Source organism: Leucopleurus acutus (genome assembly GCF_964270905.1).
Source record: "Leucopleurus acutus genome assembly, chromosome: 19".
In the NCBI taxonomy this organism is placed as follows: domain Eukaryota; kingdom Metazoa; phylum Chordata; class Mammalia; order Artiodactyla; family Delphinidae; genus Leucopleurus; species Leucopleurus acutus.
In genome coordinates this window covers 11,854,031-11,880,803 of record NC_139161.1, presented here as the reverse complement: position 1 = coordinate 11,880,803, position 26,773 = coordinate 11,854,031, and the positions used below count along the sequence as shown (strand labels likewise).

Below are 26,773 nucleotides of genomic sequence, written 5' to 3'. Positions count from 1 at the left end.
GCAAGCATTACTTGGCCTCTGGCCATCTGCTGCTTTTATAAGGGCAGGATAAATCCTAAAAGATGGGGTTCTGTGCTGAGTTGCAGTGATGGGTAAACTGAGGCACCCAGGTTATAGAATTCCTGACATCTGCCCTCTGGCTCCAGAGCTGGGAGAGGAGGACAGGCCTTCCAGGTGGCTTGTGTCCTACACCATCCTGGGATGGTTCTAGGGGATTTGTTCCCCTGCCCACCAGGAGAGCTGCTCTCTCAACTCTGATACAAGCTCCAACCTGTTGAGTTTCTGATACCTTGACAGTACAAGGAAGCTTGTGGGAAAACACCTATTGCTTGGTGCATTTGTGTCCTAGGGCCTCTGTAACAAATCGCCACAAATGGTGGCTTGCAGCATTACATTCACGGTGCTGGAAGCCAGAAGTGTGGAGGCTCTGAGGGAGAATCCATTCCCTGCTTCTAGTGGCTGCTCGTGCCGCTTGGTGTCGTTGGCTTGTGGCTCGCAGGACTTGAATCTCTGCCTCTGTCTTCACGTGGTCTTCTCTCCTATTTTTATAAGGAGGATGTAGGGCCCACCCTAAATCCAAGGTGATTTCATCTCAAGATCCACAGTTACATGTGCAAAGATCCTTCTCCCAAAGGTCACCTTTGCATGTTCCGGGGGTTACAACTTGGACGTATCTTTTGGGGCCACTATTAAACCTACTGCAGTCTAGTAAGAAACCCTCGGCTTCTGCATGTTGTTGTGAGTTTCCTACAACAGCTTCCTCTGTCTCAGCTGGTGGTCTAGCTCATTGGGCCATCGGCCCAGGCCCTCAGCCTCCTCGCGGTTTCCAGTTGGTCACTCTGAGGGGGTGAGGGGAGCTCTGTTCTACAGAGGTTTTAAATGGTGCTCCGAGAAAGCTCTGTATGTCCTGCAGGGCAGTGCGGTCTCAAGTCTTCCTTTCCCTGTTGAAGCGATAGGCCTCCCAGTTCAGTGCTGCTGCTCCCTGGGAAGGTTCTCAATTGGCTCTTGGATGTACAGGGCCGGTGCCACCTTCTCAGGCAGACCACGTAGGTGCCAGTGGTCCCCCTCCATGGTGGGTCTGTGGAGATTTCACAGGACCCACAGTGACTGGCTGGCAGATGTCCCCCAATCTCAGGGCACTGAGGAGAGCGTGGCCAGACCTTGAAGTGTCAACCGTTCATGGGTCACATGCCTAGTTCATCTTTTGGCTTGATGCAGGTGTGTTTTAACAAAGCATTTTAGCATTTTCCAAATGAGGCTGGTACAGGTGGCACTGTTGAGGCCCTCCGAGGGCTTTTGGAAGGCCGGCATGGCCCCCATTGGTCTCATGGGGACCCAGGGCCCCAGCACCCCTGGGTCTCTCTAGGGCGGGAACAGTTCACACCAGCCTGCCTCGGCCACCCCTGCGGTTGTGTCTTTGCCCCAGCCACTCTGACCCCAGGGCCAGACATCCAGGCCCAGAGGGGACAGGCAGGGCTACATCCGTACTCCAGGAGATTGGCCTGAGGGGTCTGGGCTCCCGTTGCCCTGTGTCCTCGACCCGCTCCTGTTTCCCTAGGTGCTCTGAGAAGCGGCTCTCGGTTGAGTAAATGTCCTCTGTGAAGAGATCCTGGAGCTGGGCGGGTGATCCTGAAGAGCCCTGAAAACAGTTTTCCCAAGACCTGCAGGACAGAGCAGTCGGTTTTGGGAGGTGGTGACTGGCTGGACGGCTCAGTCTGAGGCCATGGAACGGTGCTCTGCGGTGCCCATAACACCTGAACACGGGTGCAGCGGTGGTTTGGAGCCCTAGTGGGGACCGCTCTGTGACTGTGACCCTGGAGTGGGTGCTGGCCACCTGGAACCTGTCTTTTCCCTTCTGGGATGAAGCGAGGTTCTGAGCAGAGGCTGTCTGGGACCTGAGAATCTGGTGAGGGGCTGGGCACTCTCCCTGGAGAACATGCCACCTGCACATACTCCCCGTTTGCCCACGTTACAGGGTGAGCTTCTGAACACTGGGGTCCTGCTAGGCCCCCTAACACCACCCCGCAAGGTTGGCTATCAGAGGGGCCCATCCATCCTCAGTGTCCCCGTTCTCAGAATTGCCTACAGAGCTTGGCAACATGGTGGCTGGACGGCCCCAGAGCTGCTGACGTGGCCTGGGTGCTGCTGGGGCCTCGCCACCTGCCTTGGTGGCTCCTGGACTTGGCCATGCTCTGGCTAGCCCCAGCCCTCCTTTCCTTCTGCCAAGCCTCCCACAGGGCCTCCTCTCCTCCCCTTCTGTGCCTTCCAATCCCCACAAGCCCCTGCTCAGTGTTTCCATCAGGTTGTCCCCCACCCCCACTCTGGTCAGCTGCGGGTAGAGAGCTCCAGGTCAGCCAGGGCTTCAGTTTCCACCAGGCCTTGCTTCAAACTGCTAATGTGCCAGAAATGGCACATAAATTCCACCTTCCATGTCCTCCACTGAGGGTGCTGGGGATTGTGCCAGAGAGCAGGAGAAAAACAAAACGGCTCAGGAAGAGACACAGTCGGGGGAGAGACGGACCTGGGATTTCCAGGTCCCTGCTACGAGCAAAGGCCACAAATTTCAGGAGAGACAGTTCTGAACGGCCCCATCCAGTGATGGAAATGCCCACTGGCGCTTGGAAAAGCCATTGAGCCTGCATCTCCGGGTTTCCAAGTATGGACTCCAACCATGGAGTGAGTGACACCTGGGAATAATGTGCTGCTCAGATCTGCTGGGTTTTATTACCAAGAAAAAAGGGTGTTTCAACTAGGGGAGGAGACTGCCTTCCTCTATGGCTCCTAAGCTGACATGTAGAACAGGCCACCCTGAATGACAGCCTGATGTGCAAACCAGCAGGCCACCTGTTAGTGCACCTTATAAACTGGTGTGTCTGGTGGAGCGGACACACCTGCCCCTGCTGTTGGGTTCCTCTGCTGTTCTTGGTCTGGACCTAGTGAGTGCCGGGATCTAAAAGAAGGAGGAGCAGAGCTAAGTGGCCCTAAGAGGGAGGAGCTCTGTTCCCACACACACACCCCGAAGCTGGGGCAAGTACTCCATCCAGCGGGAGGGAAAGCAGCAGCCGTGGTACTTGCCTGCACAGCCCACTGTGGACCCCCAAATTCCATGTGGATGCCACAGGGCCCTCTGAACTCAGTACTGACGTCTCAAAAGTGCTGATGAAAAAAAAAAAGGGCTTCCCTGGTGGCGCAGTGGTTGAGAGTCCGCCTGCTGATGCAGGGGACGCAGGTTCGTGCCCCGGTCCGGGAAGATCCCACATGCCGCGGAGCGGCTGGGCCCGTGAGCCATGGCCGCTGAGCCTGCGCCTCCGGAGCCTGTGCTGCGCAACGAGAGAGGCCACAATAGTGAGAGGCCCGCGTACCGCAAAGAAAAAAAAAAAAAAAGTGCTGATACTGCCACCTGGTGTCTGTGTTCCCAGACTAGCTTCGGGGGTGCAAGAGTCCCCCAGGTATCAGGCAGGAGCAAAGCAAAGACCGCCTCCTGCTGGCCCCAGGCCCAGAGCAGGCCTGGAGCACCAGTGCCATCACGTGCAAGTTTTGTATTTTGTATAAAGTATAAAACAATATGTTTAAGATAATTCACTTGCTCACCTGTTAAAAATGAGTAAAAGAAAATAGTTTTAAAATATCAGTAAAATTAGGGGAATTTCCTGGCGGTTCAGCGGTTAGGACTCTGTGCTTTCACTGCAGAGGGCCCAGGTTCAATCTCTGGTCCGGGAAACTAAGATCCTACAAGACACGTGGCATGGCCAAAAAAAATACATCAGTAAAATTAGATAATTTAATGAATTGTGAATTTCATTCACAAAGTGATAGCTTTTTAATATTTAGGAGTAAACTGTCAAGAAATGTAAAGGACACATACGAAGGAAACCACAAACTAGCACCAAGGAACAGAAAAGATTTATATACACAGTGGTTCTTAACTGGGGCAGTTTGGCCAGTCTGTAAGTATTTTGGATGGTACAGCTGCAGGGTAGGGACTGTGCTACAGCATCTATATGTATCTATAAATATAGAGAGAGGGAGAAAGAGAGAATGAAATTTATTTTAAGGAACTACCTCGGGACTTCCCTGGTGGTGCAGTGGTTGGGAATCCGCCTGCCAATGCAGGGGACACAGGTTCGAGCCCTGGTCCAGGAAGATCCCGCATTCCGCAGAGCAACTAAGCCCATGTGCCACAATTACTGAGTCTGTGTTCTAGAGCCTGTGAGCCACAACTACTGAAGCTCACACGCTCTAGAGCCCGTGCTCTGCAACAAGAGAAGCCACCACAATGAGAAGCCCGTGCACTGCAACGAAGAGTAGCCCCTGCTTGAAGCAACTAGAGAAGGGCCGCGCACAGCAATGAAGACCCAATGTAACCAAAAATAAATAAATAATAAGTTGAAAAAATTTTTAAAAATAAGAAAACATTTTAAAAAAGGAACTAGCTCATGTGATTTTGGAACCTGGCAAGTCCAAAATCTGCAGGATGAGCAGCAGGCTGGTGACCTGGGTTGGTGGTATATTTCCAGTCTGAAGGCCATCTAGGGCAGATTCCTTCTTGCTTTGAGGGGGAGGTCAGTCTTTTCTGTTAAACTCTTCAACTGATTGGATGAAGCCCACCCACCTGTATTATGGAGGGTAATCTGCCCTACTCATAAGGTCTACTGATGTAAATGTTAATCTCATCTAAAAAACACCTTCACAGAAACATCTAGAATAATGTCTGTCCCATGGTGGACATGAAAATGAGTTCCTTGGTCTGAAGAAGTGATGGTCTGCTGTCCAAACTGGTGCAATATCTTCTGTTGTGATTCTTTCATAGTGTTCTGAGCATTTGCATCTACCACCAGGGCAGCAAAGCACAGTCCAGGGTTGGCGCCTCTTCATGTCAGGACCCCCTGTAGCCCCAGGCTCCTGGCATCAGTCTGACTTGCCCCCTATGCTCAGGGCCTGCCCACCAGGGCACCTGCTGTGCAGCCACCTGTGGTCTCGGTGTCTCACATTGGCAGACGGGACCGTTGTTACTGACATTTTGGGCCTCAGAGGGCGCAAGAGGACTACAGGCACCTCAGAGATACTGTGGGTTCCTGTCCAGACCACCGCAATAAAGCGAATATTGTAATAAAGTGAGCCACACAAACATTTTGGTTCCCCAGTGCATACGTTTGAAATATTGTGAAAATTACCAAAATTTGACACAGAGACATGGAAGTGAGCAGTGCTGTTGGAAAAATGGCAACCATAAACTTGCTTGACACAGGGTTATCACAATCCTTCAATTTGTAAAAAACACATTATCTATGAAACGTAATAAAACGAGGTCTGCCTGTATGTCTAGATTCAGCCCATCTCTGCGTTGCTGCAGTGCCCCATGTCCACAGATTTCATGGACCCAGGTGGCTATCTCACGGGAGCATGTGGGGATAGTTTGTCAGTTCCAGTCACCTTCCAAACCTGGAAAGGGGTTCTTCTGATGGACACTAATATGTCCTACTCTAATATGCCCCTCAAATTCCCACAGTGATTTCCACAGGGCTGTGCCCCAAATGGGCATCCTTTAATAAGCCAGGTTTCCACTGCCCTCCTGCCTGACCATATAGCCAGGCCGCTGGCCACTACCCATGAGTAATAACTCAAACATATGGGCTTTTACCACTGCTCAGTTCTTCCATCATTGTTAGAAAAACTGCATGCAATTCAGCCCAAACGAGCTGGTCCATTTTTACCTTTTTCAGTTAGTCTCCATTCTCTGGTCTTTATGTAGCAGCTTTCCAAACGAGATGTTGTCCATTCACTTTGGAACTGCCGTCCACAAACCAAACAGCTCTTTGTTGGTCAGTCGAGAGCTGGTGATAGGGCACTGTCCAAGTGAAGGTAGAATCCAGCACTTCCTCATGCAGTTCCAGAGTCAGTGCTGGGGGCAAAAGAGGCTTCCTGCCTCCTACACCTCCTTGCTTTCCCCAGGCACCTTGGTCTGGTATAAACCATTTCCACTTTCATATTTATATGGAACCCTTCTGAGGACTGCCATCCCCATTAAAGTGCTTCTCTGACATCGTCCTAGACATCATAGCTTTGTCAGAGCTTTAAGATCATCTTATGTCCTTCAGTCATTGGGGTAGCTTCAGTTAATGTCAGATGGCAAGGTGGTAAACCTTGAGAGTGGTAAACCCCCCTCAAGTGGAAGTTCTCCTGTCCAAAGTCCCAGCAGCCGTCGCTGGGGGGTGCTCACAGGCTCTCACCCTCCACACAGGGCCACCGCACAGAGAATCTGTCCCTGACTAGCACCCCAGCTTCTACCCCCACACTGTGTGGGCTCAGCCAACCTTACCGGTTCCCATTTAGCATGTCCTGAAAGGCAGTTACATGCCTTCTGTTTCATAAGACTAGGTGGGGGGAATGTCCCCCAGGCAGGTACAATGTCCGTCCCCATAATACAATCAGGTAAAACAGATGCAACCACTTCACACAACGCCTGTTCAAACATGCCAATTCTACACACCCTTCCCTTACTTCCGTCAACTCTTACATTCCTAACTGTGGCCTCCGGTGTTTCAGTTTTACAACACTGGGTAGGGGAAGTGTCCCCAGCCATCCCTGTAAAATCCCTGTAAATTCAGGTTGGGAGAGACAACTTCTGTACATAATACTTGCCTAAACATTCCAACTCTCATAACCCCACCAACCGTGACACTGTCACATCCTCTCAGCCTGACTGCATCCAAGTCAGGGCTTCACCCAGGCTTTTGGTACCAGTCTTTGGGCTCCTGGGTCAAGGAGTCCTGGAAACTTCTCTTCTCCACCCCCTATTTTACCCACTCTTGTGCAGAAGTCCCCAGCGAGGGGTTGAGCCAAGAGACCCAGGCCTTCAATCTTTATCTTGGTTAACAGACCTGTTGACCCAAGTGATTGCTGGTTGGGATTCTCAGTGTAATCTCTGCCTTCCAGCTGTTAAATGTCTCCAAACTGGGGTAAACAGAGAAGACGTGTTTGGGGCCCTTTAATGTTGGGGCTCAATAGAGGGTCCCTTTGGTCTGCCCAACCTAGGTATTAAAACCTTTGTTTTAACCCCATCAGTGTCTGTTTTATTCAACCCATTTCTTTTTTTTTTGGCCACACCACGAGGCTTCCAAGATCTTAGTTCCCTGACCAGGGATCAAACCCGTGCCCTCTGCAGTGGCAGCTCAGAGTCCTAACCACTGGACCACCACGGAATTCCCCATCCTATTTCTTTTCTTTTTTTTTTTTGCGGTACGCGGGCCTCTCACTATTGCGGCCTCTCCCGTTGCGGAGCACAGGCTCCAAACGCGCAGGCTCAGCGGCCACGGCTCATGGGTCCAGCTGCTCTGCTGCATATGGGATCTTCCCGGACCGGGGCACGAACCCGTGTCCCCTGCATCTGCAGGCGGACTCTCAACCACTGCGCCACCAGGGAAGCCCCCCATCCCATTTCTTAATAACCATCTAAAGGGGGGTGGGGGAAGGGGGAGGTTTGGGGTTAGCAGATGCAAACTATTATATATAGGATGGATAAACAAGGTTTTACTGTATAAGCACAGGGAACTATATTCAATATCCTGTGATAAGCCATAATGGAAAAGAATATGAAAAAAAAGTGTGTGTATATAACAATCACTGTGCTATACAGCAGAAATTAACACAACATTGTAAATCAACTATACTTCAATAAAAATAAATAACCATCTAATGACTGCTATCCTGCTCATCCCTTCCTGATTCCTTTTTTCTGTCTCTTTCAATATTTGCTCTATTCATCTTCTCATAACCCTTTAAAAATTTCCACCTTGTTGGGAAGAGCCCCTTCACTCTGCCCTGGGCCTCTCTCCATTCTCTTGTTAGCTAACATACTGTTCTCTGCAATACCCTTCAGTGCAAGCTGAGATAGCAAATTCCCTAAGGCTTCCCAAATTGTTTTTCGATTTTGCAGTAAGAGGGTGCCCAAGTGAAAGGGGCCCCCCTTAATCACAGCATTTACCGTGACCTGGGTAACAGGCATATTCAGCAGCTGAATATCCCAGTCATCATAAAGCCAGTCCCACTGGCTTGCATACAAAGCATACCAGTGGCTTCATCTGGAGTGTTCCACGTGGCATTTACAGGGGGAGTAATATGTTTAGATAAGAGATATACCCATATATTCATATTTCATTTCTACTTACTGAAAATTCTTCTGCGGCCATTCTTCCTCCATTAAAATCAGTCTTCCTGGGCCAAATTTCACAGGCTTAAAAAACTTTAAGAACATCTTATTTCTTCTTTGAGTCTTCATTTTTTAAAGTCAGGAACGAATTTTACTGTTCTGACTGTAATAGGGAAGAACTTGTATTCTATGACAAGTTAATCACTAAAGGGATGTTGCCTATTAGCTTAAATTACACATAATGGCCCATCTCTGGGAACCCTGCCTCCCAGGTAATGAGCATGAAGCTAAAATTCTTTTTTTTTTTTTTTTTTTTTTGCGGTACGCGGGCCTCTCACTGTTGTGGCCTCTCCCGTTGCAGAGCACAGGCTCCAGACATGCAGGCTCAGCGGCCATGGCTCACGGGCCCACCCACTCCGCGGCATGTGGGATCTTCCTGGACCGGGGCACGAACCCGTGTCCCCTGCATCGGCAGGCGGACTCTCAACCACTGCGCCACCAGGGAAGCCCGAAGCTAAAATTCTTTTAGCTCACAGGAAACATCCTGACCAGGTGCACCTGTGAATGGGTGCAGGAGGAAAGTAACACTCCTGTCCAGAGTCTGGCTGGAACCAGGACTTTTACCCCCTTTCCTTTCAGTATAAAAGAAGCCTGAATTCTAACTTGGGAAGATGGTTCTTTGGGATGCTAGTCCACCACCTTCTCAGTCTGCTGGCTTTCTGAAAAAAGTTGCTATTCCTTGTCCCAACACCTCGTCTCTCAGTTTATTGGCCTGTCATGTGGCGAGCAGTGTGAGCTAGAACTTGGTAGCATGACCAGTTTTTCTGTTGATTAGTTTTACCAATCCCATTTTTCTCAGGCAAGTTTTTGCACTTTCAGGACTCCCACAGGACACGATTCTCCTGGTGGTCTGGGGTCCTCTTCCCATTGTGCGGTTGGCTGTGTTGTCCGTGGCAGCACCACGCCTCCCTCCACTGGGTAAATGCTGACAGCATGTAATGATGTCAAACACGTGAGAAGTTGCGGACAGTTTTCCCCACTAGGGAGACTTGTTTAGCCGAGTGCCCGATGGGGTTGCAACCCTGCAGGACGGTCCTTCTGGAGCCTCAACTCAATTCTGACACAACCCACCCCGAGATACAGATTCCACAGGTTAAGAGCTCAGTCTTACAAAACTGTAAAACTGCCCCCCACCTCCTTCAAAGGCCAATCACAAGCCTGAGTTGTTACCTGTTTTTGACCGACCAGCTATAAATCAGAGGTTCCCAGGACCTCTCCTCAGGTTCAATTAATTTGCTAGAGCGACTCACAGACTCAGAGACACAGTTTACTTACTAGATCACTGGTTTGTTATAAAAGAAAATGACTCAGCCAGATGGAAGATGCATAGCGCAAGGTATGGGGAAAGGGCAGAGCTCTCATGCCCTTTCCAGTGCACCACTCTCCCCATATCTCCATATGTTCACCAACCTGGAAGCTCTCTAAACCCTGTCCTTTGGGTTTTATAATTGATTGAATCATTAATTCAACTTCTAGGCCCTCTCCCCTCCCCCGAGGTTGGGTAGTAGGGGGTAATTGGAACTGAAAGGTTCTAACCCTCTAATCACAAGGTTGCTTCTCCTGGCAGCCAGCCCCCATCATTTGGTGAGCTCCAAAAGCCAATTCATTCACCTCACAAGAGACACCTTTGTTGCTCTAGTAAGAAAATTCCAAGGGTTTTAAGAGCTCTGTGCCAGAAATGGAGATGAAGACCACATCTACATTTATACATAAAGCACACTATCACACATCGATTCCAAATTATTTTTCAGTATTCTCCCTATGGATGTCGAATCCACTGGGGTAGCCTTCAACTCTGTGTTCATTAATGGGCTAAACCAGGACTTTCTTGGTTAAGAGAATTACAATAGAATGGGAAACTATGTCCTCTCCAGACTTAATTTGGCAAACCTGCACCCTAGATGATTCTACTAAGAAAAAAACCATTAAAATCCTTAATATCCAACTTCAGCAGATGGAGTTCCCTAAGCAAAGTCCTCCCAGCCTCCGTCATTACTGTAAGAAGCCAGGATATTGGAAGAAAGACTTCTAGAAACCAAAACGCTCCAGGCATCTTCAGTCAACTCATCTTTCCAATGTCCTCCCACTTCCCAGTGATGGGACTCCAAGGAATCTGGAGCTTTTCCAAGCCTCCCTCTTAATCAGCTCAGAGAAACAACTCTCCAGACTGGGAATGAATTTCTATACTGGAGCTACACTCTCAGTGCTCAAGCCCATTACTACTGAACAGCCCGTGCCTCGGAGCACAATTCCAATAGTGGAGTTTCCAATAAACCTTAGCAAGTCATGAAAAAAGACAGGAATCCACAGGACTTAGTGCTCTTCCAACAGGAGTGAACACATCATGCCCTTACACCAGACTGGTGGTAATAAAGTGAGGGGGCTGGTTGACATTGCTGTTTAAAGTGTTGCACATTGTGAATTTTAATACCAGTGTGCAGGCTTCAATGTTGCTTTTCCAAGTAATGAATTCTCAGCTGACGATATCAAACTTTTAAAAAAATTTTTAAATTTGTTTTATTTTTGGCTGCATTGGGTCTTCATTGCTGCACACGGGCTTTCTCTGGTTGCGGCGAGCAGGGGCTACTCTGCGTTGTGGTGCAAGGGCTTCTCGCTGCAGTGGCTTCTCTTGTTGCGGAGCATAGGCTCTATCTAGGCTTGCGGGCTTCAGTAGTTGCAGCATGCAGGTTCGGTAGTTGTGGCTCATAGGCTCTAGAGTGCAGGCTCAGTAGTAATGGTGCACGGGCTTAGTTGCTCCGCGGCATGTGGGATCTTCCCGGACCAGGGCTCAAACCCGTGTCCCCTGCATTGGCAGGCGGATTCTTAACCACTGCGCCACCAGGGAAGCCCGATGATATCAAGTATCATGCAGCATTTTGTGGGAAGCTGTTGGATCCAGGGTTGGTGTCACATTCCCAAAATAAAATCCAGAAAAACTGTCCACAATGCTCCCTCCCAGGAGCTCCAAATTGCCTGATGGACCATTCGACGTTTGCCAAGTGAGTTTCACAGAGCTGCCCACCATCTCATGGGTATAAATAATTCCTGGTAATGATGTGCATGTTTCTTCAGTGGACCGAAGCTTTTCCACGTAGACAAGCCACTGCTGCTCTGTGGCTAAGATCCCATGGGAGAGGAACGCTTCTTGAGCTTCATAGTGATTGGGGATCCCACGTTATTTGGTCAAGTGCTACGAGTCTGTGCCATTTGGCCAGTTGTCATCAAAACCCCCTTGGGTCGGAGTAAGCGCCAATGAGAACGTGATCGGAAATCTCCCCCTAATATCAGGAGAGCTGGCTGATTCTGCAGCCCAACAATTATCACTTGACTCACTGGCTAAAATACTTTTAGACAACCACATAGCCTTCGATTTCCTACTTGCTGAACAAGGAGGCATTTGTACGATTGCAAATACTACCTGGATAAACACTTTTGGAGAAGTAGAAACTCAATTACACAAAATGAGGACACAAGCCCAAATTTCACCTGACTCTCTCTGGTCCTTTGATTTGTTCAGCTGGCTACCTTCAGGTCTAGGGTCATGGTTTAGAACCGTCATACAAACTAAATGTCATATTATTTTTCATTCTGCTTTGCATATTTTTTATGGTTTTGTTTTGTTTTGGCCACACCTCGTGGCTTGTGGGGTCTTAGTTCTCCAACCAGGGATTGAACCTGGGCCTTTGGCAGTGAAAGCACAGAGCCCTAACCACTGGATAGCCAGGGAATTCCCCATTTTTAAACTTTGTACATGTTGCCTGTCAACCCCCTGTAGAAATGACACAATGAATAGTATGATGTTGGCTCAATGCCTTGAGATGACTGCCCATGCCTGTACCTTCATAAGACAAGATTTTAAGAGTGAAAATGGCTGAGAGTTCCTCCTTCTTTGTTACTCAAATGTGGGCTCACTTGGTTTCAATCACTATGCCCTTTTCCTCTGATGTGAGACATGACGTCCAGGAAAGGTCCTGGTGCTGAGGGACAAAACACATTCCACTAAAACTGATCAGTGATGCTCTCAAGGAAAGATCTTCATCTAAAGGGGGGAATGTGGAAATGAGCAAAGGAAAGCTCAATCAGAATGGGGTAGGGAAGCTATGATGGGAGGGCTCTCAAGCATGCATCTCTCACCACAGCTCACAGACCCAGCAGGAAGGAAGGTCTCCATCTGGCCCAGCGACAAGCTACCCACTGATTGCAGCCAATGGAAAACCACCAGGGCCCTCCTAATTTCCTCCTAAAACCTAATAAAAGCTGACCTTCCGTTTGTCTCCTCCAACTTGCCAGTTTGCTTGTCCTAAACTGAAATTCTTCTGATTCCAAATAAACTCATTTTGGCTAAATATCTTATGCCGTTCTTAAGGTCAACACCTTTAACCCGGGCCGAGTGTCTTGATGGCTGATCCTACCTGGGTTCTGTCTCTAGGGATGACCCGAGTGTGGGCTCCATTTCTGAGGGGTGATACCCAGCTTGTGGGTCCATCTCTGAAGGGTGACCCCTGGCCTAGTCACCATCTCTGATGGTAAAGCCAGCCTGAGCTAAGTTGACCCGTTTTAGGGGCACTCTGACAAGGGCCTGAGGGAATGTAATTTTCACATTTCATGTGACCAAAGGCAAACGTCCCTCACCACGACCTGTTTCCTCATTGCCACATTCATAACTGTACTTGCACTGTATCCAAGAAACACCGGTGTTTCTCAGCGACCCCACCTCACCCCTTGCTCTTGCTGCCCTGCCTGTCTCGGGACCCTATTGTCAGAAGGATGCCAACATTGAACCAGAGATGTGCTGCCTGCCCCAACTGCCATGTGATGGGGGCAAATCCTGGCTACTGCATAGCAACCAGCCTGGTCATCCCACGCGGGGGCCGGGGCCACCCGCCATGCAGAAACACACCCCTGAGAGAGTGACAGCCCTGATTCCAGGTAGAGCTTCCACAACTTAAATTTTTTAATTCAAAAATAAACTTTGCAATGGGAGAGGCCACAACAGTGAGAGGCCCGCGTACCGCAAAAAAAACAAAACAAAAAAATAAACTTCATTACATAAAATGCAAACTTGGGGAAGAGCAAAACAGATTCCACAGAACTCCACACTCATTCTCTAGGATTGTCAGTACTGAGGCCTGGCGCTGACTGAGCTGTCCAGGCCATCTTTGCTGGCTAGAGAAGCCCAAGCTGGAGAGAGTGAGGGAGCCCGGCAGCTGTCCTTCTCCAACGGGGCTATGAGTGGCCTGCCCCTGTCCTTCCATGTTCAATTGCTAACAGTCTGTAAGCCCCATCCCCATTCTCTCATTTGTATCCCACATCTGAGCAGGATGATAAACCCAGGTGCTCCCTCCTTTGGCATCTGTGGGAGATTCAAACCTCGCCGGGCCCTGCCCTTGGCAGGAACTCACACGGCCCCTCTGACCACAAGAAAGTCCTGGGCTGGGCTCCTGTCCTTGCTGTCAAGCCACTCTAGACCTGCTGGAGAGCCCTGCCCTGTCCTCCCCAGAGACCTCGATGACATAAGGACCCAGCCTCCCCAAACCTCGATGTGGGTGGCTCAGTCTCCACACCCAAACATGAGCTGGGGTGGCTCCACCTGCCCTGCGAGGACTGTGACAGCAGTGCCGTGAGCTGGTCTAGGTGGCCTAGATGCTGACCCCCGCCCTTTCCCCACACCAACCTGCTGCCTGGCTCTCGCTCTAGCTGTACTGCTCTGTCGAATCCAGCAGAGCCTCGCTTATGGATTTAGTTAACCGAAACCGGCAGTGTCTACAACTAACTGGTATCTAGGGACAGGATTATGGGATTGGCCCTCTGTAAAGTGGCCCTAGGTTGTGTCTCAGCCTGGACCTGTTTCAGAACAAAGCTATATGTGACGCTAGGCTCAAGGGAATGATGCTGGCTGCATCTCACCCAGGCACTGGCCCCATCTCTGGGGGCTCAGGAGACAGACGACGCCCTGTGTGAGACATGGGGCTGGCGGGTGGTCACTCACGAAACAGCAGTCTTTAGGGAGAAAAAACAGGAGCCCTCTCCCCCACTTGAGTCCCAGGATGTGTGCCAGGGAGAGGACTCTTGACTGCAGGCCATCTGTCCATCTACCCCCAACCCAGGTGCAGCGTCTCTGGTCCCTCACCATCACAGCTGTGTCTTTGGTTTCTTCCCAGAACGGAGGTGCGGTGGCCGTGGTGACTGAGCCCCCTGCCGCCGCTGCTGCAGTTTCTTTAGCGCCCTGTAGGCGTTCACAGCCCGCTCTCTCTCCTCCGCCACGATCCGCTGTCTGGCCAGAGAGGTGGTCAGAGGCTGGGACACACCGCCAGGGCTTAAAAGCATCTTCAGCATCAGCGATTTCTTGCCAGGCTGAGGAAGAGAGAGAGGGAGGTTGAGGCACAGATTCAGGAAGGAGGGGAGGTAACAAAGAGCCTAGGCCAGCCCAATAGCTTAAGCCCAGTGAGAACATGGTGCTCTCCACCTGTGTGCCCTGAACCAGGCAGCACCGAGGGGCAAAAAGGGCAACTCCCCCACCCTTGCTTACCTGGTCCCTACTTGTGCTCATCCTGGGCTTGGCAGTCAGCTCTGGGGGCTGCAGGGCAACCTCACCAAACTTCACCGTGTCTGGAGGGGCAGAGAAGAACAACTGAGGCCTGCTGCCCACACAACCACTGCAGCCCTGGAACCCGGAGCCACTGTCCACCCACCCACCGACCCTGGGGAGACAAAGCTGCCCCGAACCAGGGCTGACACAATTGCTTTGTGAAGAGCTACCTCGAAGTAGCTCCTGCTCCAGCCTTTCTGCTGCCTTTTCCTCCCTCCTCTGCTGGACCTTAACCAGCCGTCGCTTCTGGAACCTGGGAAGAGAACACAGTGCTGTTCACTTTCCTAAACTCTCAATTCACTGGACTCAGGAAGAGGCAGAGGTCACCCCTGCCCACGAGGGATGCATCAGGAAAGACCCCAGGTGGCTGCCTCTGAACCCCAGGACCCACAGAGAATGCTCCGAACCTAGGAGGCCCCTCCAAAGTTCCAAGTCAGGGGTCCTCAGCGGCTGCGGCTGTACCTCTACAGCCCATCGGACAATGTCTGGAGATGTTCTGTGTGGTCACAACGTCGGGGGGAGAGGGGTGCTCCTGGCACCTCGTGGGTGGAGGTCAGGAATGCTGCTCAACGCCCTACAGTGCACGGAATGGCCCCCACCCCAGAGAATCAGCTGTCCCAAGTGTCAACTGTGCTGCTGTGTGTAAACGGCCCCACACAGCAACATGTGTGACATGGTCCCTTATTGTTACTAGAATCAACGTTCAATGAGTTTTAGAGATCACTGTGGCTTTAGGTGGTACCTGGGATATGTTTTGTGTGATGTAATTTTCACTGGCTAACGTAAGTACATGTATGGTAAGAATCTGGACGTAAGGAAACTCTACAAAGCTGAAAACGATCTAACTTTCACAGCTTTTAAGAGAATTTCTTCTTCTTCTTTTTTTTTTTTTTTTTTTAAACTTATTTATTTATTTGGTGGCGTTGGGTCTTTAGTTGCAGCACTTGGAATCTTTTCCTTGTGGCACACAGCATATGGGATCTTAGTTCCCCGACCAGGGCTAGAACCCGCGTCCCCTGCATTGGAAGGTGAACTCCCAACCACTGGACCACCAGGGAAGTCCCCTTTTTTTTTTTTTAATTTAGGCCACACCACATGGCATGCGGGATCTTAGTTCCCCAACCAGGGATCGAATCCACGCCCCCTGAAGCGGAAACTTGGAGTCTTAGCCCCTGGACCACAAAGGAGGTGCCCAGTTTTAGAGAAATTTCTGATGAAAGCCTGGCTTGATTCATGACAAAAGTTGCAGTAAAGGCAGAAACACATCTCAAAAAGCATTTGTTTGCTGAAACTACTGCCCCAGCTCCCACCCACAGGCTCAGGGAGGTGGCACACAGCTTGCATCCCAGACTTCTCCAGGGCTGAGGGTAGGGATGGGCAAGGGAGCTGCAGCTGGCGGTGGGCTTCCTCCTGGTGCCAATTTCACCACTTTACCCACCAGGAAGCTGAGTCTGAGGTCACAGAACTTGTACAAACGACATAGCTACAAGCTCTCAAATCTCTTCTGGGCTGGAAAGGTGAACCCTGGAAACCAGTTTCCGTGGGGTAGGCACAGTCCCCTGACGGCCTGCGGGCCCTCCTGGGAGGACACTGAGCCTCACTGTTTTTCTACTTCCCTGAAACAACTGGCCTGGGGTAGACAGCTGGCCCTCAACCTCCCTTGGCTCTTGGACACCTTGATGCTTTCCAGAGAGAGGCACAGACAGAGATAGGCCTTCGGAGCTCTGTGGGTTCAGAGCCTCCCAGAAATGCTGAGGTTAAGTGGCTGCGGTACAGAGAAAAACACCCACTGACTCCAGGTTCTGCTCGGCCTGAATCATGGGGTAGGTGGGGTGCCCCCTGGCAACAAGATGCTGTCAATACAGAAGAAATCGGTGGCACCCCACAGCCCTGCCTCCCAGCCCCTGCAGCCCCCACTCACGCTTTCTTCCTCTCCGACTTCCCCTTCTTGGGAGCCGCCTGCACCTCAGGCTGCCGGCTGGCCTGGTTCTTGCTGAGGAACAGCACATGCTGCGCCTCCTGCGCCATGCGCCGCACATAGGCCCTGTCAGACTCCCACTTCTTCTGCTCGAACTTGGGTACAGCGATGTCCGGCTCCACTCCCTTTGCTTCCTTCTCCAATGTCTTACTGAAGGCCACCTGGGCTGAGGACAAAGGGAGACCTCAGAGGGGAAAGTCGTGAAGCGAAGGCAGGAGGGAGCAGGTGGCGCTGGGCTGGCCGCCCATGTTCATCTCCCCTCCCCAGGCCACGGGACGGGAAGACCAGGTTCACATGGGAGCTAAAGAGGATCTAAGATGCCAGCTGGGGGGAACCTGGGGTGGGACCCCTACAGCCCACTGGTACATGTCAAAGATGTCCTCTGCAGCTCGGTTGAAAAAGGAAACAGGAAACGACCTAAGTATCCGTCACTAGCTGACTGGCTGAGCAAATCCCCCTACGTTCATCCAGAGACGTCACTGCACAGCTGCTGAGAGCTCGGTAGAGCTACGATAAGGACGTGGAAAGACCTACAAAATCCACTGGTAGTGAAAACCCAGGACACCAAACAATATAGAGAATGAAGGTATAGCTTTTACCTCATAAATATGTAAAAATATGCATATTTCCCCTGGGAGGGTAAACAAGACAGACAGACAGCAGTTTCTTTTAGGGGGAGGGAGCAGGATTGAAAGACAGGGAAGGAGGCCACGCCTCACCTCGTATCTTTCAGTACTGTTTAATTTCACCACATGTGTAACTTTATGTCTTTTAAATAACTTAAACCCCAAAAAGAGCTGATTCAATAGAGCATGGTTCAGAATGTGCCATCTTCCATCTGGGCCAGCGCCCTCCTCTACCCCTCCCCCTCCTCAACTCTTTATTTCACTATCGCTTTGGTAGCCATCTAACCCCCAATGAAAAGCCTAAGGTTGACAAAGAAATTACAAAACAGCATTGCTGAAAAATCAGTCCCATGTTTGGGAAAACAAATACCTGTACGTGTACACAAAACACAAACACTCTGGACCCCATTCCCCAACATCTGGAGTGTTATCTCTGGCAGAGGCTGACAGCTGGGCACCCTACCTGGCCTTGGGGGAAGGGTGGGAGGGATGAGTTTCTCAGGGGGTCTGATCAACTCCCTCCATAACCTCTAGAAACCATACACTTCTCTCCACCATGATTTCTGCACTCAGGTCCAAGGAACCATCATCATTTCTTACTTGCAAGAGCCTTGCTGGCCTGCAGTGTCCTCTCGCCCCCTCGACTGTTACACAGTGACCTTTCCTTCAAGTAAATCTGAACTGACCGTCCCCTCTGATGGATCTCCACTACTCCTGGGAGGGGAAAATCAACGCTTCCACCTTGGCCCAGGAGGCCCCAGGGGCTCCTTTTGGAGCCTCACCTGAAACCACACCGCCACCTGCTGCCAGCCACCACTCTGGCCCTGGTGACACCAGCCTTTGGTCAGTCCTCCACATGCTCCTGCACCGCCTGACTGCTGGGGTCTGGCAGATTTCTTCTGCCTGAAACGCCACTGAATACTTGTGCAATTAAGTAGATTCAAACACGCAAGGCTTTATGGCCACCCAGCATGGGCCTGCAGTTACCCTCTTTCTTCCTCTTCTTGTTACTGATGGGGTTTTTCATCTCCTGGCGGCTCCTCATGATCTCTCGGAGCCGGAAAGGGATTTCCTGTTCATCTTGGTTCTTAGGCTGGCAATTCACTTTCTTCTTTTCTTTGCTGGGAAGGAGAACACGGGGGTGAGACACGTCTCCAATCGAGCATAAGCAGAATCAGAGAAACCGAAGCTGAGCCTGGAGAAAGAAACTTCGCAAGCCACCCTGGCCGCTGTAGTGCGTGCCGGTCAAGGGAACACGGCCTCATCCTCGCCCGCCCGGAGGCTGTCCCTGGACCGGTTTCTCACAGGACGCTGGGTGGGGGGCGCTCCGAGAGCCCCAGGGAGGCCCGTCACTCCCTGACCTCGTCCAGGATAGCAAAGACGGCGCCCCGGAAGGTGACAGGTGCCACACCGGAGACTCCCTCACGCCTCCGCCCACCGGCTGACCCTCCGGGCCGTCCACCGCACGGACCACACAGCGCGCTGGGCCCGGTGCGGGGAGGGGTGCCGGGGAGTCTTCAGGACGATGAGACCGGCACCCACCTGCGCGGCCCCGGCCGTGGCGCCGAGCGCTGCTTCCCCGGCTCCTGCTGCCTCCGGCCCTGCGGTCGCCCTGGGCTCCCTAGCCCAGCCGTCCCCGCCGTCCTCGCCGGCGCCGCAGCTCGGCGCCGGGTTCCCGCCATCTACACGCCCTGCGCTCAAAGGAGAAACCACTTCCGCACTCCCGCACGGTCCGGCCCCATGCCCGCCATTTCCGCTTCCTGCGCTCACTGGGGCTGTGCAGCTCCCTGACGGGCCGGGATTGGCCAGAGCGGCCGCCATTCACAGCTCGGGCGGGGCCGACTGGGGGGCGCCTGCGCCGTGGGCCAGGCAGTGGGCGATGCTGCTGTGGAGTGTGGCTCGGGGAGGCTTGGCCGTGTCAGTCGCTGCCCGCGGCCTGGCAAGTACTGGCGAGGAGGGGGACGGGGTGCATTCGGGAGGCCGGGCCCCGCCGGGGCCGAGAAGCCCCGCTCTCCCGGCAGCCGGGCAGAGCCCAGGGTAGCGCCGGCGGGTTCTGAGCTCGTTCCCTCGTCCAGTACCTGTTGAACGCCTGCTTTGTGCGAAGCCTTTGGGGAAACCTCAGTGTACAAGGAGTTGGCGCCCCTCGCAAGAGGAGTTAGAGAAATAAGTAAAGTTTGCGCCTGTGTTCAGTGCCCTGGAGACAGAGCAGGGAAGGGGACCCGGGGGCCGGGGTGGGGGCTGGAGGTGGGGAGAGGGCTGCCCACTGGCCTTTGGGAATGACTTGGGCTTCTCATGTGACAGAGAGAAACAGGGATGAAGGGGTGATGCGATTAGTCAGAATGCTCACGGGGGAGGGACGTGGCAGTACTGGTTGGAGAGGGAGAGGTGGCTGTGTGGGCTGGAGCTCACAGGCTTCTGCCCTCGCCATACTCCTGTCCACCGGGCAGAGGCATCTTAGCTGGAGGTGCAGTCTCAACCCCCACCATCTGCTGGAGGGCACGCCTAGTGCGAGGCCTTGAACCCAGCATTTCTCATGAACCTGTGGCTCATCCTCGTACCAAGCGTTACATCCATTTTACAAATGGGAAACTGAGTCTATAGGTGAAGTAACTTGTCTAAGGTTACGCAGGAAGTGAGGAAACTGAGAAAGACGTGGAGCCCCCTGCCAGTGACAGGAGTCCGAAATTTCCCCACAGCTGGAGGCAGGCAGAGCCTTACCAGCTTTCTGGAGACTCATGTGCTTATCTGAATCCTTAGGGGCCACTATCCAGCTGGGACTGGGGCCAAAGGCTTCCTGGAGGTGGCAGCATTCTTCACAGGATCCGAGTCCGTGAAGGCCACAGAGAGTTCAGGAAGGACCATGTGGAGGGGGGCTCCCAAGCAGGTGCAGCGGGCACTGGGCAGCCCGAGTCCTCCCTGCCTGGTGGGGGCCCCTCAGAACCCCTGTACCCGCCATCCCCTGAGCTCCAGCCCCCCACCAACTGCTGCATGAGCGGCTGCCCCAACTGCGTGTGGGTGGAATATGCAGACGCACTGCTGCAGCACTACCAGGACGGCGGGGAGCGGGCCCTGGCCGCCCTGGAGGAGCACGTGGCTGATGAGAACCTCAAGGCCTTCCTCCGGATGGAGATCCAGCTCCGTATGAGGAGTGGAAGCTGAGCCGCCTGGCCAGACAGCCTCACCCCGACAGACTCCTCCTCAGGATGCAGCACAGCCTCCTTTATCTACGGCCCCTTTGTGCAGCTGGTGTCGACGGGATTGTTTATTGACTTTGCCTGAGAATAAATAAGCTCTGTGTGGTGGTTAGACAGGAGGCTTTTGTGTTGTCATCCATAGGCGTGTATTACCTCAAGGAAAGCACGTGCAGATGTCATTGTATGTCCACTGGGCACCTACAGCCTTCACCAACCTGTGAGGTTGGCTAAACCTGTTTCCTTGACTATTCAAGTGACAGTGACCCCAGGGGCCCCCTTCTATGTCCCAGCATCCCAGAAGTCCCAGAGGTCAGCTCTGGTTACTCTCAGTGGTGCAGCAGAGGGAGGACCATCCGGTCCTGAGAGGTTGCTGTTAGCAAAGCTCTGGCAGGCACAAATGCCCGCAGATGGCCTGGAATGTGCCCCATTCATCCAGCTGCAGGCTTTCAAGCTCTGATACCAGTGGCCTGGACAGACAGGGTTAAATGAATTTATGCCTGTTTTATCTTCTCTCATTTAAGGGAAAAGCTTGGGTTGTTATAAGGCTTCACAAAGAATTTGAGCTGATATGCAGGCCTTCCCAGGTAGGGACCTTCAATGTAAAGCCAGAGTTTCCCACAGAGACAGATCTGTGGACAAGAGAATGAAACCACACAGCCACAAAACGTGCTGCCATGCTAATGCCTGGGGATACACCCGGTAGTGCGGGCTGTCTTGGCCAGCTAGTGATGTCATCCAGAAGCAGTTTTGGTTGGTTCAGAGAAACATGATTATAGCAATACATGTTTGTTACACTTTATGTCAGAGAGCATCTACTCCAACCCTGTCCTACAGATTTGAAAATGGCCCAGGAAGAGAAAGGTTTCCCTAGAGACAAAAGCACAGCAGAGCCTAGTGGGCTTGGGGCCCCCGAAGGGGTCTACAACATGGAGGTGGATTACCTCAGAGATGTAGGAAGAGGTTTACTGTATTTTTCTCAAAAACACATATTTGTGAAAGATTTTCTATGTGTGTATGATACCAGGGCAGATCTTTGAAGTCCCAGGAGGAGGGAACTAGGGGAAGGGGAGAGATGTACAATAGAAAATGCACCACATGGCATGAGCAGTAGGTGCAAAGGCCCTGGGGTGGAAGAGGCTCCTTGGAGCACAGAGAGCAAGAGGAAGGGATGAGAGGTGAGGCCAAAGAAGTGGATCGGGACAGGCTATGCAGGGCTTTGGGGGCCACAAAGGCAGGTTCCTCAGCAGTCAGGATAGTAAGGGTGGGGAGGCCTAAGACAGCAGCCAGTGCCGTCTCATCCTTGCTTCAAAAATGAGCAGCTTTGGGCTTCCCTGGTGGCGCAGTGGTTGAGAGTCCGCCTGCCGATGCAGGGGACATGGGTTCATGCCCCGGACCAGGAAGATCCCACATGCCACGGAGCAGCTAGGCCCATGAGCCATGGCTGCTGAGCATGCGCGTCCGGAGCCTGTGCTCCACAACGGGAGAGGCCACAGCGGTGAGAGGCCCACGTACCGAAAAAAAAAAAAAAAAAAGAGCAGCTTCAGGAGAGTCTGGCTGTTCATGGTCACACGTCCCGTTCCTGCCCTGCCCCTGCCCCCTGCTCGTCCTTCCTTCAGGCCCTTGACCGCACCTGAGCCCCTTCCCCCATCTCAGGGAGTCCTCGGTGCTGCTACCCACCCCACAATCTCATTAGTGTGGTGTCAAGGCACAGTCCTAATCAGATTACCCAGCTGCAGGATAAATGCCCAGCCAGCACCCTGCCTAAGGGAGGCCTGCCACTCACACCCATGGTCCCCTGAGACCTGCCCCGGTACTTGGTGAGTAATGACCTTCCCAGGTTGCTTTTCCTGGTGGCCACTTACCCAAGGGCGTTAGTGGGTATCTGCCCAGAGGGTGAGGAGTGGGCGGGATTTTCACCACCATCCTGAGGTCTGGGTCTGGGGGAGGCCACCTACTGCCCTGTTCAGAGAGGACACCCAGCCCATCACCTCCTCTGTTCCTCGTGCCAAATAGTGGTGCAGGCTGTCCCCCAGGCTAGCAGTGGTCTCGGAGCCTCAGGCCACACACAGTCAGCCAACCTAAGTGGGCACCAGCCACAGGCCAGGCTAGGGCCAGGGCAGCTTGGGCAGCGGTTTTCATGGGAACAGCATCTGATAGTTGGCTCTCTATCAGGGCTCAGAGCTGCCCATGCCAGACCTCTGGCCTGGGACGAGAGAAGGGGTCCAGCTGGGCCTACACTACCTAGGCTGTGAGGAGTGCGTGTTGTGGGGTTTGAGCAGCCGGGGCCACCAGACCTGCTGCTGTCCAACTTGGACCCCGTGTAGATCCAGCTCCTGTCCCCTGGTTCCTCTCAGGCTGCTGCTGGTCCCGGCACAGAGACCGAACCTTAGGGAAGGAAGGTCCACAGTGGGGTCCACCGAATCCCAGGTGCCCCGGCACCTACAACCAGGCCTTCCTCGCTGGTAGAACCACCTGTTCTTGCCTCCCGGTTGATCTCAGCCCCTAATACTCTAACAGGCAGCTAGCGGTGGGCCCAGGCTGGAGTCAGGCATTGCAGCCCACAAGTGGGGAGGGGGGCAAGAAACAGGACCCGAGAAGTGGTGCCTGAGCACCGGCTCAGTGCCAGGGCAGCGACTCCTCTCTGCATCATGTACTTAGCCCCAGAACTTTCTGGGTTTATAGTGGACCCTGAGGAATTAGGGTCTCCCTCTGGTGCTAATAGGCTTAGAGGAAGGTGAGCTGCCCCTGGCCTAGGTCACCAGGGCTTAGGGCCTCGAGGGGGGGACTCCGGGGGAGAGGAGGAGGGGAGGTTACCCTGTGCAGTGGGTTCAAGGACACCAGCAGGTGATGCTGGTGCCCAGTGAGTGGCTGGGGCGGGGTGGGGGGTGGGACGGGGGAGGTAGGGTATTTACCAGCAGAGGGAAGATGCTGCTGGGGCCAGGGCTACACAGCTCGCCTGGGCGTTTCATTGTGACACAGGCCCCTCCCCTGCCTGGGCACCCTGCCCTCCCATTTCTCGGGTTACCGTTATTGGCACCGCTAGGTGCCTAACATGCCACCATGAATGAGGCTAAGTGTCCCACCCCAGGGATTGGGATGGGGAATACAGGAGAAGGGGGAGGCAGTGAGGAGGGGCACACCGGGGGGCCACCCAGCACTCTCAGCCCCTGCCTGGGGCTCCCTGGGACAGGGGGCTGCTGTTTGAGTCATACTGGGGATTGGTGGGTCTCATGTTTCAGGGTTTCCTCTGCTCTGGTGGGTTGAGACCTGAGAGGTGGGTCGGAAGCAGGAGGGCCCACAGCGTGAGGGAGTCCAGAAGCCGAAGGTCACCGCGGGGTCTCTGCCAGCCTGGCCATGAACCTGGAGCCGCCCAAGGCCGAGATCCGGCCGGCCACCAGGGTGATTGGGGGGCCCGTCACTCCCAGGAAAGGGCCCCCCAAATTTAAGCAGCGGCAAACCAGGCAGTTCAAGAGCAAGCCCCCCAAGAAAGGCGTCCAAGGGTGAGCAGAGCTGTGAGAGGGCTGGCCCTGAGGGGGGTGGAGGGCCCACCTGCTGCACAGGAGGGAGATGGGGCCTTTCTGGTGCTAGAGGCCGTGGCAGGGGCCTTCAGGTTGGGGGGCTGGGTGGGGCCTCAGCCACCCTTTCCTGGTGGAAGGTGGTCCCATCCTCTTAAGCAGGTGGTGCGGGTCTTCAGGGCCTGAGCCGGCCTGTCTCAGCGTCCCCCATTCCATGGCATGGGGGGCGGGGGGTGGAGGGGACTCAGGGGGCGTGGCTCCTGTCACCCTCTCTAGCTGTTCTTGTCTGGAAAGCACACCCACCTGCGGCCACCCAGACACTCAGCCACAGCCCCACCAACTGATATGTCTCCTTGCACCCAAAGAGCCCCACATGTACACACGCAGGACACACTCAGACACACCGCGTTCCCAGGAACCTGCACTCAAGTGTATGCACACCCCCTCTCCGCTCTTCCTGGCCCTGACCGCTCTGTTCTTGTAGGTTTGGTGACGACATCCCCGGAATGGAAGGCCTGGGAACAGGTATGACGGCCACTAGCGTCCACCCAGGTCCCCCCCACTTGCCCACCCCACAGTGTGCCTGGGGCACCATCACCCCTGCCCCTGCTTCCTCAGGCAGAGGCTCACTTAGGGCACCACCCCCAGCTGTCCTTCATTTTTTTTTCCCAACTTCAAGCTTCAGACACCACCCGAGTGGGGTTGTTCCTACTCAGCGGGTCCACCGAGTGCTTGGAGGGGCTGGAAAAGACCAAAGCTCTTGCTGTCCTCTCCCCCCAGCAGCAAGGCCCACCTTCCTCTGGCCCCCTCCCTGGGCCTGCTGCACCCACTCTCTTCCTGGGCAGGGCGCCCATTCGACACACCCCAAAGGTGGTATGTCCTGAAAGGAGGGCTCTACACCCTGGACTTGTACTCTCACCATTGGGGTGTGGACAACAGGGCCCGGAGGGGATGGTGGCTCCTGGGGCCATGGGACCCTCCTGGACCCACTGGCCCCCTTGTCCTGCAGACATCACTGTCATCTGCCCATGGGAGGCCTTCAACCACCTGGAGCTGCATGAGCTGGCCCAGTACGGCATCATCTAGCACTGGACCCCTGCCCTTGACCCCTCCATGCCGCTGCCCTTTCTGACCCCTGCTCAGGATTCCTGTGAGCAGGGCCGCCCCCCCACCGGAGGGTTCCAGAGTGTCCAGAGATTGTGTCTGGAGATCCCCGCAAGGCGGCGACCTCAGGCCCATGGAAGCTAGTTGCCGGGAGCCCACCAACTCCCTGCAGGATACCCTCTCCGGCCGGCCAGGCCTGGCTTAACTTCTGGAGACACTGGTCCACAGACCCTCTCCTCCCATGGCTGGAAAGCTAGGGCAGGCCTCCCAGGAGTGTCCCCTGTCCTGCCTGTCTGGGGGTGAGGACAAGCTTCCCGCACTAGCCCTTCCCAGCTGAGGCCCTTGCACTGGCGGAGTGGGTGGCAGGAGTCCTGCGGGCGTCAGTGAAAGATCAAGACCCCTCTGGACCTGTCACACCAGCAGGATGCTTGTCCTTTCCAACATGGCCCATGTCCTGTTTCAAATAAAATTAGCGTGTCCCCCACCACTTGTCTGGGATGTGTTGTCAGTGGGGGCAGGGCCCAAGGGTGGAGTCTCTTCAGCAAGAGTGGACGGATGTGGGCACTGGTGGCAGAGATGGCAGGGGCCTGGCCAGGCTGAGGGAAGGAAGCACATCGGGCACTGAGCCAGGCTCTTGATGGCTGGATTGGGGCAAGGCAGGCAGCCCCACGTACTCCGGGGCCAGAGCTCACCTATCTGTTCCCCACAGGTGAGGAAACAGGTGCAGGGGGATTGGGCCCAGCCAGCCCATCCTTACTGTCCACTAAAGCTGGACAGATGCCTACCAGTAACCCTGCAATTCCGCTCCTGACACCACACCCAGGAGAAGCAGGGCACGCTGCCACACACAAACCTGTGGGAAACTGCCCCCAGTGGCAGTCATCTTCGGGAAGCTGCCCAAGTGCCTATGCACACGGACGTCGGGGGGTCTGTTCACACAGCAGCGACCAGAGAGTGACTCTCAGGAAGGGGGCCCCTGTGATCGTATTTATGTGAAGGCCAGAGCAAGCCACGCTAACCAAAGGCGACAAAGTTCCAACAGGGGTGACCTCGAGGAGGAGATGAAGGACCCTGCTCGGGCTGGATCTAGACCTGGTAGTGGGTCCACAGGTGCGTGGATAAGTAAGAACCCTCAGGCTGCCCGCTTAAGGTTGGTGCAATTTACTGTATGAGTGATACATCTCAATAAAACTTACCGCCCCCCCAAAAAAAAGCACTCTGGAGGGAGAGGCCTGGGCCTCATCCTCAACCACCACAATGGACAGGAAAGGGGGAGGTGGCCCCAGAGGAGAGCAGGAGCCAGGCTATGGTGAGGACATGGGGACTCATAGACTGGGCTTGGAGGTGTTGGAAGTGGGGGGTCAGTGGTGAGAGTCAAAAGTGGTCAGATGTGGAGATCGGAAGTGAGGGTTGGGGTGAGGGTCTGAGTTGGGGCTCAGTGGCAGGATTTCATCCGGTCTCGCTCGCCCCCCACTCTCCCTGCCAGCCAGGCTTTGCCTGCACCCTCTGTGGGAGGCAGACGCTGGCCAGGCAGTCGTTGGGGTCAGCTTACACTCGG

General features: G+C 53.7%; 3 protein-coding genes across 3 annotated transcripts; 2 read left to right on the top strand and 1 right to left on the bottom strand.

Moving 5' to 3' along the window:
• Positions 1 to 13,139: 13,139 nt before the first annotated feature.
• CCDC137 (coiled-coil domain containing 137) lies at positions 13,140 to 19,088 on the bottom strand. Its single transcript, XM_082860334.1, has 6 exons — positions 18,945 to 19,088; positions 18,390 to 18,523; positions 16,720 to 16,942; positions 14,969 to 15,051; positions 14,739 to 14,818; positions 13,140 to 14,563 (listed from the first exon to the last, which is right to left on the bottom strand). Exons 1-6 carry the CDS (start codon positions 19,082 to 19,084, stop codon positions 14,342 to 14,344), a joined length of 882 nt encoding a protein of 293 aa, XP_082716460.1. The 5' UTR covers positions 19,085 to 19,088; the 3' UTR covers positions 13,140 to 14,341.
• Positions 19,089 to 19,281: 193 nt separating this feature from the next.
• On the top strand, positions 19,282 to 20,671 carry OXLD1 (oxidoreductase like domain containing 1; the record flags this gene model as incomplete). Its single annotated transcript, XM_082860272.1, has 2 exons — positions 19,282 to 19,341; positions 20,160 to 20,671. The coding sequence occupies 2 exons, from the start codon at positions 19,282 to 19,284 to the stop codon at positions 20,559 to 20,561; spliced, it is 462 nt and encodes a 153-aa protein (XP_082716398.1). The 3' UTR covers positions 20,562 to 20,671.
• Positions 20,672 to 23,950: 3,279 nt separating this feature from the next.
• Positions 23,951 to 25,197, top strand: PDE6G (phosphodiesterase 6G; the record flags this gene model as incomplete). The annotated part of the gene is made up of 3 exons (XM_082860092.1): positions 23,951 to 24,096; positions 24,596 to 24,636; positions 25,121 to 25,197. The coding sequence occupies 3 exons, from the start codon at positions 23,951 to 23,953 to the stop codon at positions 25,195 to 25,197; spliced, it is 264 nt and encodes an 87-aa protein (XP_082716218.1).
• Positions 25,198 to 26,773: the final 1,576 nt, after the last annotated feature.